This window comes from Eptesicus fuscus, chromosome 20 (assembly GCF_027574615.1).
Source record: "Eptesicus fuscus isolate TK198812 chromosome 20, DD_ASM_mEF_20220401, whole genome shotgun sequence".
Taxonomy (NCBI): Eukaryota; Metazoa; Chordata; class Mammalia; order Chiroptera; family Vespertilionidae; genus Eptesicus; species Eptesicus fuscus.
In genome coordinates, this window is record NC_072492.1 from 11341023 (window position 1) to 11356654 (window position 15632).

The 15632-nt window shown below is 49.7% G+C and overlaps 2 protein-coding genes across 6 annotated transcripts; one reads left to right on the top strand and one right to left on the bottom strand.

Moving 5' to 3' along the window:
• The first annotated feature begins 4072 nt into the window (after nt 1–4072).
• On the top strand, nt 4073–6628 carry CLDN7 (claudin 7). The gene is made up of 4 exons (XM_008153547.3): nt 4073–5049; nt 5750–5914; nt 6005–6089; nt 6182–6628. The coding sequence occupies exons 1-4, from the start codon at nt 4827–4829 to the stop codon at nt 6342–6344; spliced, it is 636 nt and encodes a 211-aa protein (XP_008151769.1). The 5' UTR covers nt 4073–4826; the 3' UTR covers nt 6345–6628.
• A 237-nt stretch (nt 6629–6865) lies between these two features.
• ELP5 (elongator acetyltransferase complex subunit 5) lies at nt 6866–15451 on the bottom strand. Of its 5 annotated transcripts, none has more exons than XM_054709854.1 (8): nt 15379–15451; nt 14851–15073; nt 12024–12125; nt 11228–11448; nt 8846–9027; nt 8340–8435; nt 8098–8198; nt 6866–7482 (listed from the first exon to the last, which is right to left on the bottom strand). In XM_054709854.1, exons 3-8 carry the CDS (start codon nt 12038–12040, stop codon nt 7368–7370), a joined length of 732 nt encoding a protein of 243 aa, XP_054565829.1. In that variant the 5' UTR covers nt 12041–12125; nt 14851–15073; nt 15379–15451; the 3' UTR covers nt 6866–7367. The 5 variants fall into 5 exon arrangements, 4 of the variants coding, with proteins under 4 accessions (XP_054565829.1, XP_054565828.1, XP_008151824.3 ...); XM_054709853.1 differs by lacking the exon at nt 12024–12125 and adding an exon at nt 14016–14117 and having other exon boundaries at nt 15379–15450; XM_008153602.3 differs by lacking the exons at nt 12024–12125; nt 15379–15451 and adding an exon at nt 15231–15317 and having other exon boundaries at nt 14851–14931; nt 15013–15073.
• Between the last annotated feature and the right edge of the window lie 181 nt (nt 15452–15632).

A 15632-nucleotide genomic window follows, 5' to 3' on the forward strand; every position in this document is an offset into this window, starting at 1 on the left:
AGGGTCTGGAGCTGGAGTATTGCTCCCCAATGCTGCTTCTAGACCATTATTCTTCCTTCATCCTTCGAAATCCTCTGCTCCTTTGAAGTTCATGTCTGCAAGTGTATCACTCACTGCCTCTAATTGTTGCTAGGGTCTTCCAGCCTGCTCTTTCACCCGCACTCACCGATAACTTTAACACCAATAACTTTAACTTCCTCTTTACACTATGTCCCTATCATTGTTGTTGAATTCACAATCCATCAGGGTTCTCCATCTAATTGTAGCCTCTCAGCCTTCAATCTCATCCCCAATGATTTTTCTCTTTAGCTCATTCCTAGGCTTTGTCATCTCCAAACCAACCTCTTCTAATTTACTGAACTTGAGCCTCCCACCCCTGATGATCACCTCCTAGCCTTCCTGTTCATTTAGTACTCATGTACTTACTCATGTATTATTCTCTTCATGTCATAGAGACCTCTAAACCATTGATCCTATCCGTTTTTGTACCATCTACCAATCCCTTTTTACTCTTCTTCTTACCCAATTTGTATCACTGACCTAACACATAAAACACTCTCGTGCAAATACCTTAAAAATCCCTTCTCTCTCTTTTTAGCAATCCACCTTGGTTAATCCCAATGATCCATCTACTTGCTCCTTGCACCCATTTTTAAAAATTATTATTATTATTTTTTAATTTAATTATTATTAATCCTCACCCAAGGATTTCCTTCCACCTTCTATTGATTTTTAGAGAGAGTGGAAGGGAGGGGAAAGACACACACACACACACACACACACACACACACACACACAGAAATATCGACGTGAGAGAAACACATTGATTGGTTGCCTCCTGCATGGGAATCAAACCGGCAACTGAGGAACATGCCCTTGACTGGAATCAACCCCATGACTCTTTAGTCTGTGTCTGTGGGCTCAGACTCTATCCGCTGAGCCAAACAGGCCAGAGCTGCACCCCCCCTTTTTTTTACTGTCATACTGGGGTTCAGGGGTAGATTCTACTAGCATCTAATCAGTAAAAGTTAAGGATGCTAAATATCATATGCACAGGACCATCACCCATATCAAAGAATTATCTGGCCCCAACTGTCAAATGTGTGAGGTTAATAGATCCTGCTTTAAATTAATACTACAAGTCTCAAAGGGGCAGCCGACACAGGGTCTCAGCATTTGCTATGACCTCTGGCTAGAACATGATTCTTACATGGCTGGCTTCTTATTCACACTTCCCAGAAAGGTCTCCCTTGGGAGTGGAGCCAACCTCATCACATTAACTTGTTTTATTGCCTTCAAAACATCAGCCATTTTGTTTATGATTTTATTGTCTGCTTCCTTTCTCTAGAATGTAAGTCACGTGAGCAGTGTCCTTATCTGTCTTGGTTACAGCTGTGTCCTCAGTGTCAGACATGGCGCCTGGTCCATTATACAAGCACTCAGGAAGTATTTATTGAACATGTGTGTGAAAATATAGTTCCTTTTCAAATTTACTCATTTATTCGTCAAATATTTTTTAAAATATATTTTTATTGATTTCAGAGAGGAAGGGAGAGGGAGATAGAAACATCAATGATGAGAGAGAATCATTGATCGGCTGCCTCCTGCACACTCCACACTGGGATCAAGCCCGCAACCCGGGCATGTGCCCTGACCGAGAATCAAACCATGACCTCCTGGTTCATAGGTCAATGCTCAACCACTGAGCCACGCTAGTCGAGCCATCAAATATTTATTGGTGATAAAACCCAGACACATCGCTGCCCCCTTGGAACTTAGTGCAGTGGGAGACTGACATTGAATAAGTAAGCACACAATGTAAATAGTTTCAAACTATGATAAGAGCGTTGAAAGTAAAGTATAAGTAAGTAGCGGTGACAGCATTCAGCAGGTGATCTGACTCAGTCCGAGGTGGGGTAGTCAGGCCAGGCTTCCTAGGAGAAGTGATATTTGAGCTGATAGCTGAAGGATTAGTTGGTTGGCTGGGTAGAGGGAAGTGGGTGGGGGTAAATGGAGAAGAACATCCAGGCATTGAGAACAGAGTGTGCAAAGGCAATTTGGTGGGAAGTATGTTTCAGGAACAGAAAGATGCCAGTGTGGCTAAAGCAGTCTGGTATGGCATTTGCCAAATCCAGCGGGGCAATAGGAGCAGAAGAGTGCTATTGGAAGACAGTAAGGAATTTCAACAGGAAGTGACAAGATTCTTGAAGTTTGTTTGAAAAAAAAAAAGTCACTTCCAGAGACTAGATTTTAGAAGGACAAGAAGGGAAGCAGGGGATTGGTTTGGAGGCAGTTAGTGTCCAGGCGGGAGGTGATGGCTTGGCCGGAGGTGGTGGCAGTGAGTGTGGAGAGAAGTTGTATATACTTAAGTAATGAGAAATATGGAATTTTAGAGTTGGAAAACACCTTTAAAAAAACACCATTGCCCAGCTGGTTTGGTTCAGTTGATAGAGCAGCGGCCTTCGGACTGAAGGATCCCGGGTTCGATTCCAGTCAAGGGCACAAGCCCCGGTTGCAGGCTCTATCCCCAGTAGGGGGTGTGCAGGAGGCAGTCAGTCAGTGATTCTCTCTCATCATTGATGTTTCTATCCCTCTCTTCCTCTCCCTTCCTCTCTCTGGAATCAATTAAAAAAAAAAAAAAAAGACAAGAAAAAAAAAAAGACCATTAACCAAAAAATAGAAAAAAAATGAATGAATAAACGAGTTCATTAAAGCCCTAACCGGTTTGGCTCAGTGGATAGAGAGAGCGTTGGCCTGCGGACTGAAGGGTCCCAGGTTCGATTCTGGTCAAGGGCATGTACCTTGGTTTCGGGCACATTCCCAATAAGGGGTGTGCAGGAGGCAGCTGATCGATGTTTCTAACTCTCTATCCCTTTCCCTTCCTCTCTGTAAAAAAAAAAAAAAATCAATAAAATATGTATTTTTAAAAGAGTTCATTAAAGTCTGCATTTTATAGAAAAACAAGTTAATTGAGCTGTTTAATATGTTTATTGAATACAAGAAGGAAAGACCTATAGAGACATGTTTAAGAGGGAGGAACAAAAAAATGGGAAATGCGTGAGAGTTGAGGGGGGAAAAGGAGAGAGAAAATGAAGTAAGACAAAGTAAGCGAGTCTGGGAGGTGTGACAAGGTGCGAGGAGAGGAAATTGGGAGGAAACTGGGCAGGGAGATGCAAATAAAGACTAATTGGTGATGCTGGACTCCAAGAGAGCTGGAGACAGGTAGGGTACAAAGGTAGACCAAAAGAGAGGGGAGTGAAATAGGAAGGGGGAGAGGATAAACGATGTGGGAGGAGTGAGTGAATGTGGGGTGCTGGGAAGAGCTATCCAGAGGGAGGATGGGGAGATATTTTGGGGAGAGTCAGAGAAGAAACCTGAGGGTGAGGTGGGAGCCTGTGAGCTGAATCAAAGGTCCCATTAGAGCCAGATGTTAGGGAGGACAGAGAGGGTGGGAGAGCCATACAGATAGGCTGGTCCAAGCTCAGAATGAAAGAGAAATGGGGGTATGGCTGAGGGCAGGGGGTGGTGGTGGTAAGAGGGAGAAAGAGGCGAAGGTGAAGGACAAGTTTGGAAAGACGTCAAGGGCGGGAATGAGGGATGTGACCAAGGCTGTAACGGAGGTGTCACCCTGCTCCCCGTCTTCAGCGGGCGTCTGGTTTCCGTGGTTTCTTCCTTCTATTACAGGGACCCTTGGTCATGTCAGAGATTTAAGTGGAGGGGACCAAGAAGACGGGGGGTCATGCCTGCAAGCCGGGTGTCTGGTGGAGGGCAGGGGGGGAGGGCAGCGGACAGCGGAGGGGGCGCGGGTGCTGGGGCGGTGGCTCCGGGTGGCGACTCCAACACGGCTGCTGAAGTGGGAGATCTAAGGCACGGGAGCCAGGGCCCTGACGGGGGTCGGCTAGGATAGGAAAAAGAAGAAAAAGGAGTAGAGCCGAAGTTGGGGGGAAGGTAGGGCGGGACAAAAGGCGCCTAGAATAGAAGCCTAGAGTCCCTGCGGCGGGAGGTGGAAGGGGGAGCGGGGGCGGGGCGAAGGCTGGCCAGGGGCGTCCCCCGCGCTCTGGCTCCCCCAGCGTCCCCGGCGCACCTGCTGGGAAGCGGGGAAGGGGCTTCCCGGGGCCCGATCGAAGTCCAGTCCGGAGGGGTTGACTTCCGAGAGGCCTCCGCCTCCTCCCCAGCTGTGGTATTAGACGGGCAAGTGAAGGGGCGTGACCCTGGTGCTCAAGTTTCTTCCTCTATACCTGGGAGAGGAGGGGTGGGGGCCAGGACTTCCGGCCCAGGTGAGTGTCCCTTCGGTGACGTCAGGTCACCCTTGGCCGCCCCTCCGGTTCCGCTCCCCCTCGCGCTCCCAGCGCCCGCGGGGGCGCGCCCCCGACGCCCTACATAAACTCGGTGCGCCGCACCTGTCCGCCCGCATCCGCCCGCCCGCACCTGCCAGCTCACCGCTGCCTGCACCTCGGCCTCGGGCCGGCAGCCCAGGGTCCACTGGGGACTTCGGCACCCAGAACCGCCCATTCGACCTCTCCACCTTTTGTTTGGGAAGCGTCGCCGACAGCACCGGAGGGAACGGCCTGGACTTCGGGGATCGCCTTTGTCGCCCACGAGCCCTCGGAGCGTAACCTGCTCCCTCTGCCGTGAGACCCTCGCCCGCGGAGGGGCGCTCTGTGGTTACTTCGGGTGATAAAAAATTCGCAGTCACTCGACCAGGAACTTTTTTCCGCTTTGGGTGACTTATAACTCCAACCCAACTCGTCTGGTGGGATCGCCCCTCGACGTTTCTTTTACTGCAGAGGCTCCCGCCCGCGCCCCTCGTCTTTTGTGAGGGCGGAATGGCCAACTCGGGCCTGCAGCTGCTCGGCTTCTCCATGGCCTTGCTGGGCTGGGTGGGCCTGGTGGTGTGCACCGCCCTTCCGCAATGGCAGATGAGCTCGTACGCGGGCGACAACATCATCACAGCCCAGGCCATGTACAAGGGGCTGTGGATGGAGTGCGTGACGCAGAGCACGGGGATGATTAGCTGCAAAATGTACGACTCGGTGCTCGCCCTGCCCGGTAAGGCCGTGAGACCGACGGGGCGGACGCGCCCAGGGCCGAGGTCAGCGGTGGGTTGCGGGGCAGGGCCGGGGCCCCGCGCCCGACGCCCCGGGTTGCCTGGGAGCCAGCGGGGAGAGGAGGGAGCGGAAGCGCCCGGGACCGGGCTGTGGGGCCGGCCGGAGCGGCTACACACGAGCCGCACCCGTCCACCCCCAGCTCCCCAGTGGGTGGCGGGGTCCTGGGCCGGGGTCTCCTCTGCCGCCCGAGGCAGGCAGTGGCCTCACTACTCGCACCCTTTTCTCTCGGACAAAGGGTGGCGCGGGTTCGATGGAGGAGCCGTGCGCTCTTGTCAGACCCGGGCAGACGCCTGCGGCCTCTAATCTTATCGGCCGATTAGACGAAGCCACAAACCCCGTGGCCTCGATAGTGGGGTCAGAACCGGCCCGCAGGCCGTCGTCTGCGGCCCGTGCGGAGCCTCCAGCCGCCGCCTCCGCTGTCCCCTTCCACCCTTCCCCCTATCCAGGGCAGTTTCATCGAAACCCGGGCGCCCCGGGCGAGTCGGAGAGCTAGGACAGGGTGGGGCGGAGCTGGAGGCCCCGGAGCGGGGATCCACCCAGAACCGGCCCGGGCTTGGACGCCGAGGGTATCTCAGCCGGCAGCCGCAGGCTCGAAGGCTGCCTGCCCTCCAGTAACGAAAGGCCTCCCTCCTTCCTCGCAGCGGCCCTTCAGGCCACTAGAGCTCTAATGGTGGTGTCCCTCGTGCTGGGCTTCCTAGCCATGTTCGTGGCCACGATGGGCATGAAGTGTACACGCTGCGGGGGAGATGACAAAGTGAAAAAGGCCCGTATAGCTATGACCGGAGGCATCATTTTCATCGTGGCAGGTGAGTCACAGGTCCAAGGGCTCTGAGTTAGGGGGACATGGTGCTGGTTTGCGGGGTCTCACAGTATCTACATCCTCATTCTCTCTCTAGGTCTTGCTGCTTTGATAGCTTGCTCCTGGTCCGGCCACCAGATTATCACAGACTTTTATAACCCTCTGGTCCCCATGAATATTAAGTAAGTATGGGAGTCTTGCCTCCCAAGGAGTCAGGTCTGGGGTCTGGAGAAGACAGGCCAGGGTTTCTGACCTCAATCCCCTCTCCCCACAGGTACGAGTTTGGTCCTGCCATCTTCATCGGCTGGGCAGGGTCTGCTCTGGTCCTCTTGGGAGGTGCAATGCTCTCTTGCTCCTGTCCTGGGAGTGAGGGCAAAGCTAGGTATGGTGCACCCCGCTCCTACACTAAGCCCAACTCTGCCAAGGAGTATGTGTGAGCTGGGACTCCATTGCCCCAGCCTGGCCACCTAGACACTTGGAAGGACCTGGGGCAGAGCTCAGCCTGTGGGCAGGATGTGCGGGCAGCTGTGGGTCACTGCAGTCCTGAACATCATGTACAGTTCCCTGGGGGCTGGGTGGGGGAGAACAAAGGAGGGGCGGATGTGCTTTTTGTACAGTAATAAAAAGTATGTTTTGGAAAGTAGGCTTCTTTCTTTCCCCTTCAGGGCCTCTGCTTTCTTCCTACTGAGATCCTTGCAGGGAGCTTGGAACCTAAGTATATCTATTTCAGTTAAAAAAAAAAAAAAAACTAAAAAAATCCCCCAATCCACATTGAGCACTAATGGTGTGCCCAGCCACCCTGCTCCGCCAGTTCATTGTTATTCAGGCCCCAACACTATTGACTCTTGAAGACTCAGGTACTTGGTTTCCTTAATCCATTGCCATCTTCCAGTCCCTTCCACTCCCAACTCTTGCTTAAATAGATAGCTACCAGAGTTTTTTTTAATAAAAAAATTTTTATTAGGCTTGTGTGTGTATGTGTGTGTGTGGGGGGGGGGGGGGGCGGGGAGAGACAGGTTTCCTAGTCTCTCACCTTTCCCTCTGTCCCCATCCCACTTTTTTTTTGTTAATCCTCATCTGAGGATATTTTTCCATTGATTTTTAGAGAGAGTGGGAGAGGGAGAAACAGAGAAACATCAATGTGAGAGAGACACGTTGATTGGTTGCCTCCTGCATGCACCCTGACCAGGGCCGGGGAACCTGCAACCAAGGTACGTGCCCTTGACCAGAACCGAATCCAGGCCCCTTCAGTCCACCGACTGATGCTCTGTCCACTGAGCCAAACTGGCTAGGGCCCATCACACTTTTTGTCCTGACTGGACACTGCTCCCTGGCTCCCAGGTCACAGGGTAGGGCCTCCAGAGACACAGGAAACAAAGGTGGGGAAGAAACGAGGTAAGGCCAACTGGAACAATGGTTATAGGCCCACGGTCTCCTCAGCCCCCTCCAATTCAGTCTAGTCAAATATCTAGGTCATCATCTGGGTCCTCTTGGTCCAGGTCATCATAAGCATCTGGCTCATAGAAGATATGGCTGGTAGCTTGGCCTAAACCACGGCACAGTAGAGCCTGCTGCCTGAGAGAAGAATTGGTGCTGGTGAGGGTGGGTAACAAGGGTCCTATCTGAATACCCTACACCTGGTAACTATGACTCCTTCTCTGTACTCCATGTTTTCTTGGTCCAAGTCCCTTTCTCTGACCTCCTGGTTTAGTTAGTACTGAAGCACCATTTGGTCCTGGAACAGATACTCAACACCACTCCCCTAATAATACTCCTTGCAGCTTGAGGGCAAGGATCCTGCCATAGTCTTACTTCATCCACCCACACACTGGGCACAGAACAGGTATCTACTAAGCCCTTATTAACCGGCCTCTGCCCTCCCCATCTAGCTTCCTGTCCTGGCACTGTTGCCTGGAGATGGGGCCTTTCCCCCAGGGTCTGTTCTGGCTCAGCTGAGACCCAGATGTGGGGCTGGGACCCAAGGCTGTGATGGAGAAAACGGCGACAAAGGCTCTTTGTCATTGTTGGGGTATGGGTGGGTAGAGAACCACTCCCCAGACTTGGCTCTGGAGATGGACTTCAACCCTTATAAAGTCTGAGGTTAATCAATAACCTGTTGTCACCCCACCTCTTGGGCCCAGATACTGGGCTCTATACTTAAGGACCCAGGGATATAGGCTGCAGCCTTACTTTTCAGAGCTGAACTGGAAGGGCAAGGTCAGGCTATCTTTGGCTTCCTTCTCTTTCTCGGACAGGTGAAGGTTAAAGGTCAAGTGAGTAGTGGGATCCACCTGTAGGTACAAAGGATGCTGTCATTATGCCCCACCCTGTAATCTCTGACCCCACCCCAAACCTCTGCAGTTTTTATTCTCTCTTTTTGCCAGATCCTAACTCCATTCTCTTGTTCTGGCCCTGGCAGCACTCTTAGATACCGGGTGTGTGCGAGGATCTGGGTGGGGCTTCGACTTTAGGGGAGACTCCCCTTGGAGGTCCAGGCTGAAGTCAGGGAGGATGGAGAACCACTGAATCTGGGGAAAAGAAAGGAGAGTATTAAAGTTTTTTTCCATCTTACTGAAGAAACCAGAGGGAACTTCAGCCCCAATCAGCTATGTAACTGCTTTCGGCTCTTGCTCTCTCTCACCCCTCATTCAAACTCATGAACTTGTTCCTTCCCCTCCCTAGTAACCACTCCCAGTCTTTTCTCCATTTCCATTTCCTGGAAGGCAGTTTCCTTCATTGGTTAAGCTCACAGGATCTGAGTTTCCCAGGCTACAAAACGGGGGTAATAAAACTATCTCACAGGGTAGCTGTGAAGATTAAACGAGGAAAATAACGAAATGATGGAAGTACAGACAAGAGCTTCATCACATCAGCTTTTTTTGTTGTTGTTCTTCCCCTGTTCGACCCCAACCTCTGGTCCTCCCAGGTTTCTCCTGACCTTATGTGTTGGACGATGTTGGGGCCTCCGATAGAGAATGTGAGCTGAGGCTTGGCCCCCTGTACCACTCAAGGTCACTTCAATCTGAGCAAGGGTGCTCAATGCTTCCACAGGGCCTGGGCCATGGAGCTCTTCATGTAGCAGGCCCAGCACACGCACACGTCCTACTGGGGAGCTGTCATCTGGAGAGGGACAAGAAATGCAGGTCACATAGGGCGGTAGGGAGCACTTGGGGTGGAGGCCTGGGATCAAATAGTGAAGAGGAAATAAAGAAAGAGAAGCAGGCCCACATTCCATCACTGCTCTGCCACACTCCTAACTTAGTGTGGCCCGTTTCATGGCCCTGCACTGAGCCTCCTTCAGCTCTCACCTCTCATGTACAGTAGAACCTCATTTCTCGAACTTAATTTGTTCCGGAAGGCTGTTCGAAAACCGAATCATTTTTTCCCTATTAGAAATAATGTAAATTGAATTAATCCCTTCCAGACCCCAAATGATTCTGTTTGAACCTTTCTCATGTATAGTATATGTCTATTGTACTGTTTAATCTACAAATAAACATTTTAAAAAAGGACATGAAATGTAAAGGAAAATTTATCGAAAAGGAAAGGAAATGTACATCAAAAATCAAAAATTTTACAGTAAGTATAAGCAGCAACAAAAGCAAAAAAACACGAAAATATTCACAGCACAACATCCTGAGATTTTTAACGGTGGTAAACTGACTCATATTTGCATGTTTTCTCCTTTGTCACATGAAAGATGCGTGACTCATCATACAGGTATCAGCATGAAAGGGTGGTCCGGTAGAGAAGTGGATTGTTTGCGATAGGAGACATTCCAAAAGCTGGGTCCATGGTACTTTCCTACTCCAATGTAAATCTGATCAAGAAACCACCGACAACTCTCACGGGCAACTCCAAGCCTTAAGGATGAATCAACACTTTCCTCATCGGGCCCCTGCTTCTCACAAACTGAGTTACTTGCAGCTTTTGGAACTGGCCAAGATCCCATTAGTGCCTTTGATTGCCTCCCTTTGGGGAGCATTTGCAGAGTGCCAGAGCATTTACACTACACTAAACACTTCACTATAACATTTCAATCCTTACAAAGGTCAGCATTTTTCGGTTGAACCATATGAACTTGCTCATATTTGACATTTGACTACATCTGAACTACAGAAAATGGCAATTCCACATGTTTACAGAGGAAACCGAAGTACTGAGAGATCAAGTACCATAATATAAAGCCAGGTTTCTGACTTCAAAGTCCATGCTAGTACCCATAGTATACAGGGTGTGGCAAAAGTAGGTTTACAGTTGTTCAGATGGAAACCAATTCAATAAATAAAAATACAAGAACAAACTCTGGTTTCCTGTACTCACAACTGCAATCCTATGTTTGCCCCACCCTGTACTCCAAGGCTAGTCCCAGTGCCATGGGCCTGGCCAAATCTGCTGGGCTCACCCCTTGCTCTCAGACAGTTCCTTATTTAAGGTACTGTACACGTTCCTTTACCATCGTGGTTCTTATCAGATTATCTTGTAACTACCTGTTTACTTGTCTGCATCCTTGATGAACTTTGAGCTCCCGGAAGACAGGGACCTGACTATAGTTAAGTCTTTATCTTCCTATTATCTAAAATTGTACCTAACATGCTGTATGTATTTAATGTTTGCTGAATGAATGAATAAAATAGATTGAGTAAAAAAGAACTTGGAAAAGTGATGGGTAGGTGGCATTACAGAGAAGTCAAGAACTAGTATAAAGGTTAAAGAGATGAAAAAAAAAAAAAAAAAAAAAAAGGCCTGGCCAGCATGGCTCAGTGGTTGAGTATTGGCCTATGAACCTGGAGGTCACAATTCGATTCCTGGGTTGCGGGCTTGATCCCCAGTGGCGGGCGTGCAGGAGGCAGCCGATCAATGATTTTATCTCATCGTTGATGTTTCTATCTCTCTCATTCTCCCTCTCCCTTCCTCTCTGAAATCAATAAAAATATACTTTAAAATAAAAAAAGAGATTGAAAAAAAAAAAGACCCTAGCTTCTGTTGGGTCTTTGAGTTGGTTGAGCATCAACCCATGCACCAAAAGGTCTCCAGTTTGATTCCTGGTCAGGACACATGTCCGGGTTGCAAGCTCAATCCCCAGTAGAGGGCATGTTGGAGGCAGCATATCGATGTTTCTTCTCTGTCTCCCCCTCCCTTCCTTTCTAAAATCTATAAAAACGTATTTTTAAAGAATGGTTAAAGTAATAAATTTTAAAAAAGAGATGAAAGAAGATCCACTTGCAGATCTCTGATATGTTGCTTCTTAGGGTAGAAAGGGTTATGTTCCTTGGCAGAGGGACATATGTGAGGGGAAGTAATGAAGGAGGGGTCTCACCAGGGCGGGAGTCCTGTCGGCTCAGAGCATGCAGGGCTTGGCAAAGTGTGGTGCAGGGAAGGTGAAGCAGCAGCCAGCTAAGTGAGTCAAGAGCAATGGTGACCGGACCAGGACCTGTTCTCCTGCACATTGCTCTCAAGACTCCCAGGGGCCCCCCTGGAAGGGCTTCACCAGTGTTTGACCAGTTGAGAGGGTCTCTGAAGAGGTCATGGTAAACCAGCCTACAAAGAGAAAATAGGAGACAACATAATACTAGCCCTCCCCCAACCTTGAAATTCATCCTCTGATCTTTGTGGCACTGTTTTCTCAGTTTTCACCAGTATCTTATATACCAGTTAAAGGTAATAACTGAGAAGTAGAATATAGTGATTGAGTAAACAGACTTTGGCATCAGACAGCCCTGAACTCGAAGCTTGGGTTTGCTAACTGCCCAAGGTCACCTAATGGATAAATTACTTAATCTAAGACTTGGTTTCTTCATTTGTAAAAAGGAATACAAACCTCTTGACATTTAGCACAGTGCTTGAAACATACTAAATACTTCATAAATGTTAGCTATCATCACTGTCAAATATGTCTTGAGTGGTGCCTATCTCTGGATGGCTAAAGAGAAAGGAAAGAACACGAGACATGGTTCCAGCCTGTAGAACTGCTTAGCAAAGGCCACAAATTAAGTTATGTGGTACCAACTACAGATAAAATAGCAATTCAGGCCCTGACAGGTTTGGCTCAGGGGATAGAGCGTCGGCCTGTGGACTGAAAGGTTCCAGGTTCGATTCTGGTCAAGGGCATGTACCTTGGTTGCGGGTACATCCCCGGTTGGGGGTGTGCAGGAGACAGCTGATCAATGTTTCTCTCTCATTGATGTTTCTGGCTCTCTGTCCCTCTCCCTTTCTCTCTGTAAAAAATAAATAAAATAGATTTTTAAAAAAATAGCAATTCAGGAAAGGGATACTGGTGTGGGCTAAAAATCCTGGGAAAGCTTCATGGTGGCAGAACTTGTTCCCAGACACCTCCTTTCTGTCTTCTGTTTCCCTTTCAAATGGTATCTTAACATATAGCATCACCTCTCTCGCAATGACTGGTAAAAAATTAGGGCTCAACAGACAGATATAAACTGTTATAATTCATGGAACTACCCAGACTAGGAAGTAATCTTTCTTAATCAGGCAATGTAAATGGTTTCAGGGACCTCCTGACCTGGATGCTTACCCCTACCCCACATCTATAAGTCCATCTATAAGTGGCTAAAGTCCTTTTACATTTGTCCTAAACGCTCCATTCCTACTGCCACTCCCTCAAGCCAGCTCTGTCACCTCCTACCATTATGCTCTAAGTTCATAAGAATAGGGATCATATCTGCTTCATTCACCACTCTATCTCCAGTGAGTAGCCCTGGTTCACAATTGGTGCTCAGTACATACCCACCTGAGTCAACCTGGATTACTGCAATAATTTTCCCACTTGGTTTCCCTACTCCAGGCTGCCCCCTGCCAACACTTCTCAACACTGTGGTCACTGAATCTAACAGGAATGATGATACTACCCTCCCAAATTTTCCAGTGACTCCCCACTTTCTTTACAACAACTAAACTCCTTTCAGACTCTGTAAGACCTTTCACTATCAGGCATCTTTTTTATTGTTGTTGTTAATCCTCACTGGAAGATATTTTTTCCATTGATTTTAAAGAGAGAAGAGAGGGAGGAGGGAAAGAGAAAAATATCCATGTGAGAAAGCCACATCAATTGATTACCTTCCAAATGCGCCCCAACTGGGTCCGGGAATGTACAACCCAGGTCCATGCCCTTTTCCGGAACAGAACCCACGACCTCTGGGTTTGGGGACCAATGCTCTAACTACTGACCCATGCTGGCCAGGGCTATCAAGTATTTTTGTTGTTGTTGTTAATCCATACCCCAGAATATTTTTCCATTGTTTTTTTAAGAGACAGTGGAAGGGAAGGGGAAAGACAGAGAGAAACATCCATGTGAGAGAGACACATCGATTGGTTGCCTCCTGCACACACCCTGATAAAGCCCTTAGATTGGAATTGACCATGGGACCCTTTAATCTGCAGGCCGACGCTCTACCCATTAAGCAAACTGGCTAGGGCTCATGTATCTTTTTCTGTCTGACCTCAGTAAGCTCTTCCATCATCCATGAACAGGTATGCCTTCCTGATATATCCCTAACTGTGCATATACAAATCCCTCAGTAGTTTGCAGTTAAGTTGATGCACGTTTGGAATCCAGATTCTGAATAACTCAAAAAAAGCAGAACATGTTTATTTTTCTTCTCCAGTACAACTTCTAGTGCTAAACTTGCCTGTTGGCCTTTACCCTCTATTCCTTTCACATTCTGCTTTGGATTCTCCACATACTCACCACTCCTTAGCATTCCTCTTGCTAATTCTTGCCTCCTGGAAGATCCATATCTATTCATTCAATGAGTAAGTAGCTGCTACTACATACCGTTAGACAGACATGAACACAGTAAGGATGGGCCAGGTACAGAAAGCCCCAGATGCCTAGCAAGGGCAAAACTGGGAAAACAAGAACCTCACCTCCAGGATAAGCTGTCCTCCTCTATCATATCACTGGTCATGCAGTTTGGATGCCTGACCTTTTCTTCCCTAAAGATAACATCTAGGCCTCAGTTGTATTTCAGCTCCAGGCCCAAAAAAGCAGCAAAACCAGATAAGTGGCCCCAACCGGTTTGGCTCAGTGGATAGAGCATCAGCCTGAGGACCGAAGGGTCCCAGGTTCGATTCTGGTCAAGGGCATGTACCTTGGTTGCAGGCACATCCCCAGTAGGGGCTGTGCAGGAGGCGGCTGATGGATGTTTCTCTCTCATCGATGTTTCTAACTCTCCATCCCTCTCCCTTCCACTCTGTAAAAAATCAATAAAATATATTAAAAACAACAACAGACAAGTGACCCCCATGGCGGCCTCAGGACCACAGACTAATGACGCTGCTCTGGCACCGACCAATCAGTGGAGACCAGGACCCTGAGGGGACACACCTGAAAAGCTGATGAATATTCTATTAAGACACTCCCCTAAGACCTCCCCCAAGAGTCCCAATTGCAAGAAAGAGATAAATTTACTCAGGAAAAAGGACCCAGCACCCACTCTTCCCCCAGGGGAACACGACAGAGCCATTCCCTTCCCCCTTCTTTTCTCCAAGGGACCCCACCAGACTTGCAACCAGGGGAGCAATGGGCAGTGGCAAATCGTCCGGGGCTAACCCCCTGAACCTGTCTCCAAGGTCCCCTTTTCTCTGACTTCTCAGTGAGCCAAGCAGCCCAGCCTAGGCTTTCCTGTTGCTGCTTCTATGCCCTTCCTTGTTTTACTGTCCTCAGTAGGTTTTTGCTGCCACCCTAGATCCAACACCCTTGGCTTAGTGCTGTGTCGCACTTCCCTTTGGATATTCCCATTCCCCAACCCCTTTTCCTACATCAGTTCAATTTTTCTTTATTCACCGTCTGAGGTGGCTATTTAGCCTGCCCAAGTATCACTGCCTTGAACCTTTCACATGCCAGACCCTGGTCTTGTTGCTTTAAGGGAAATTCCTTAGCAATAGAGGTCCCACGTCCAATGAACTCTTCCAATCTGTACTTACTGGCTGTTGGTACCGGAATCAAAACCTTGGCGAAACTCTTCCTCGCTCACTTCACAGCCCAGGACGTGGACCTGCTCTCCACTGAGGCACACAGGAGGCGATGTCAGAGTGGGCCCAGGCTTCCTTCCCGGGGAGGACGGGGAGGCGCCGCGCGATACTCACCACAGCGCCGACTGCTTGATCAGCGCCTTCAAGAGACTGCGCCCCTCCCACTCCACGGAGTCTGGGGAGAGCGAGGGACAGAGCAACAGCGTGAGAACAAAGGTTTCCGCTTTCTCGAACCGTCGCTACCACCACCCCTAGCCTGTGACCCAGGGCCCTTCCGCTCCACTTCCGCCCCTCGAACCCGGCTCCTGAGCCCCCGTGCCGGTGCCCCTCACCCCGAAGCAGCACCAGGCCGCCATGACCCAAGAGCGACTCCAACATCTCCCACTAGCGGCCCGTCGCTTCTCCGACGCCCTCTGATGGCGTCACGACCTGCTGTCCCGCCTCCAGGGGAAGGGGCGGGGCATCCATGGCTCCTCCCACCTCTGAGATCCGGCTTAGTCTGGACGGAGAGGTCACATTATGTTCAATATTCCCAGGGCGGCTCACGCGGAGGGGCCCCTCCCGTGCCTGGCGCACATACGTGCGGACGACGCCCCTCTCCACATTTTTACAGTAACCAGGGCGGGAGGAGCGGTTGGGGCGGTTGTCGGTGGGAGGGGGAGAAGGCCGCACGATCCCGTCCGACCGCCCGAACTTGGGGTTAATTGGAGTCACTCCGCCCCGTTCACCCCGTT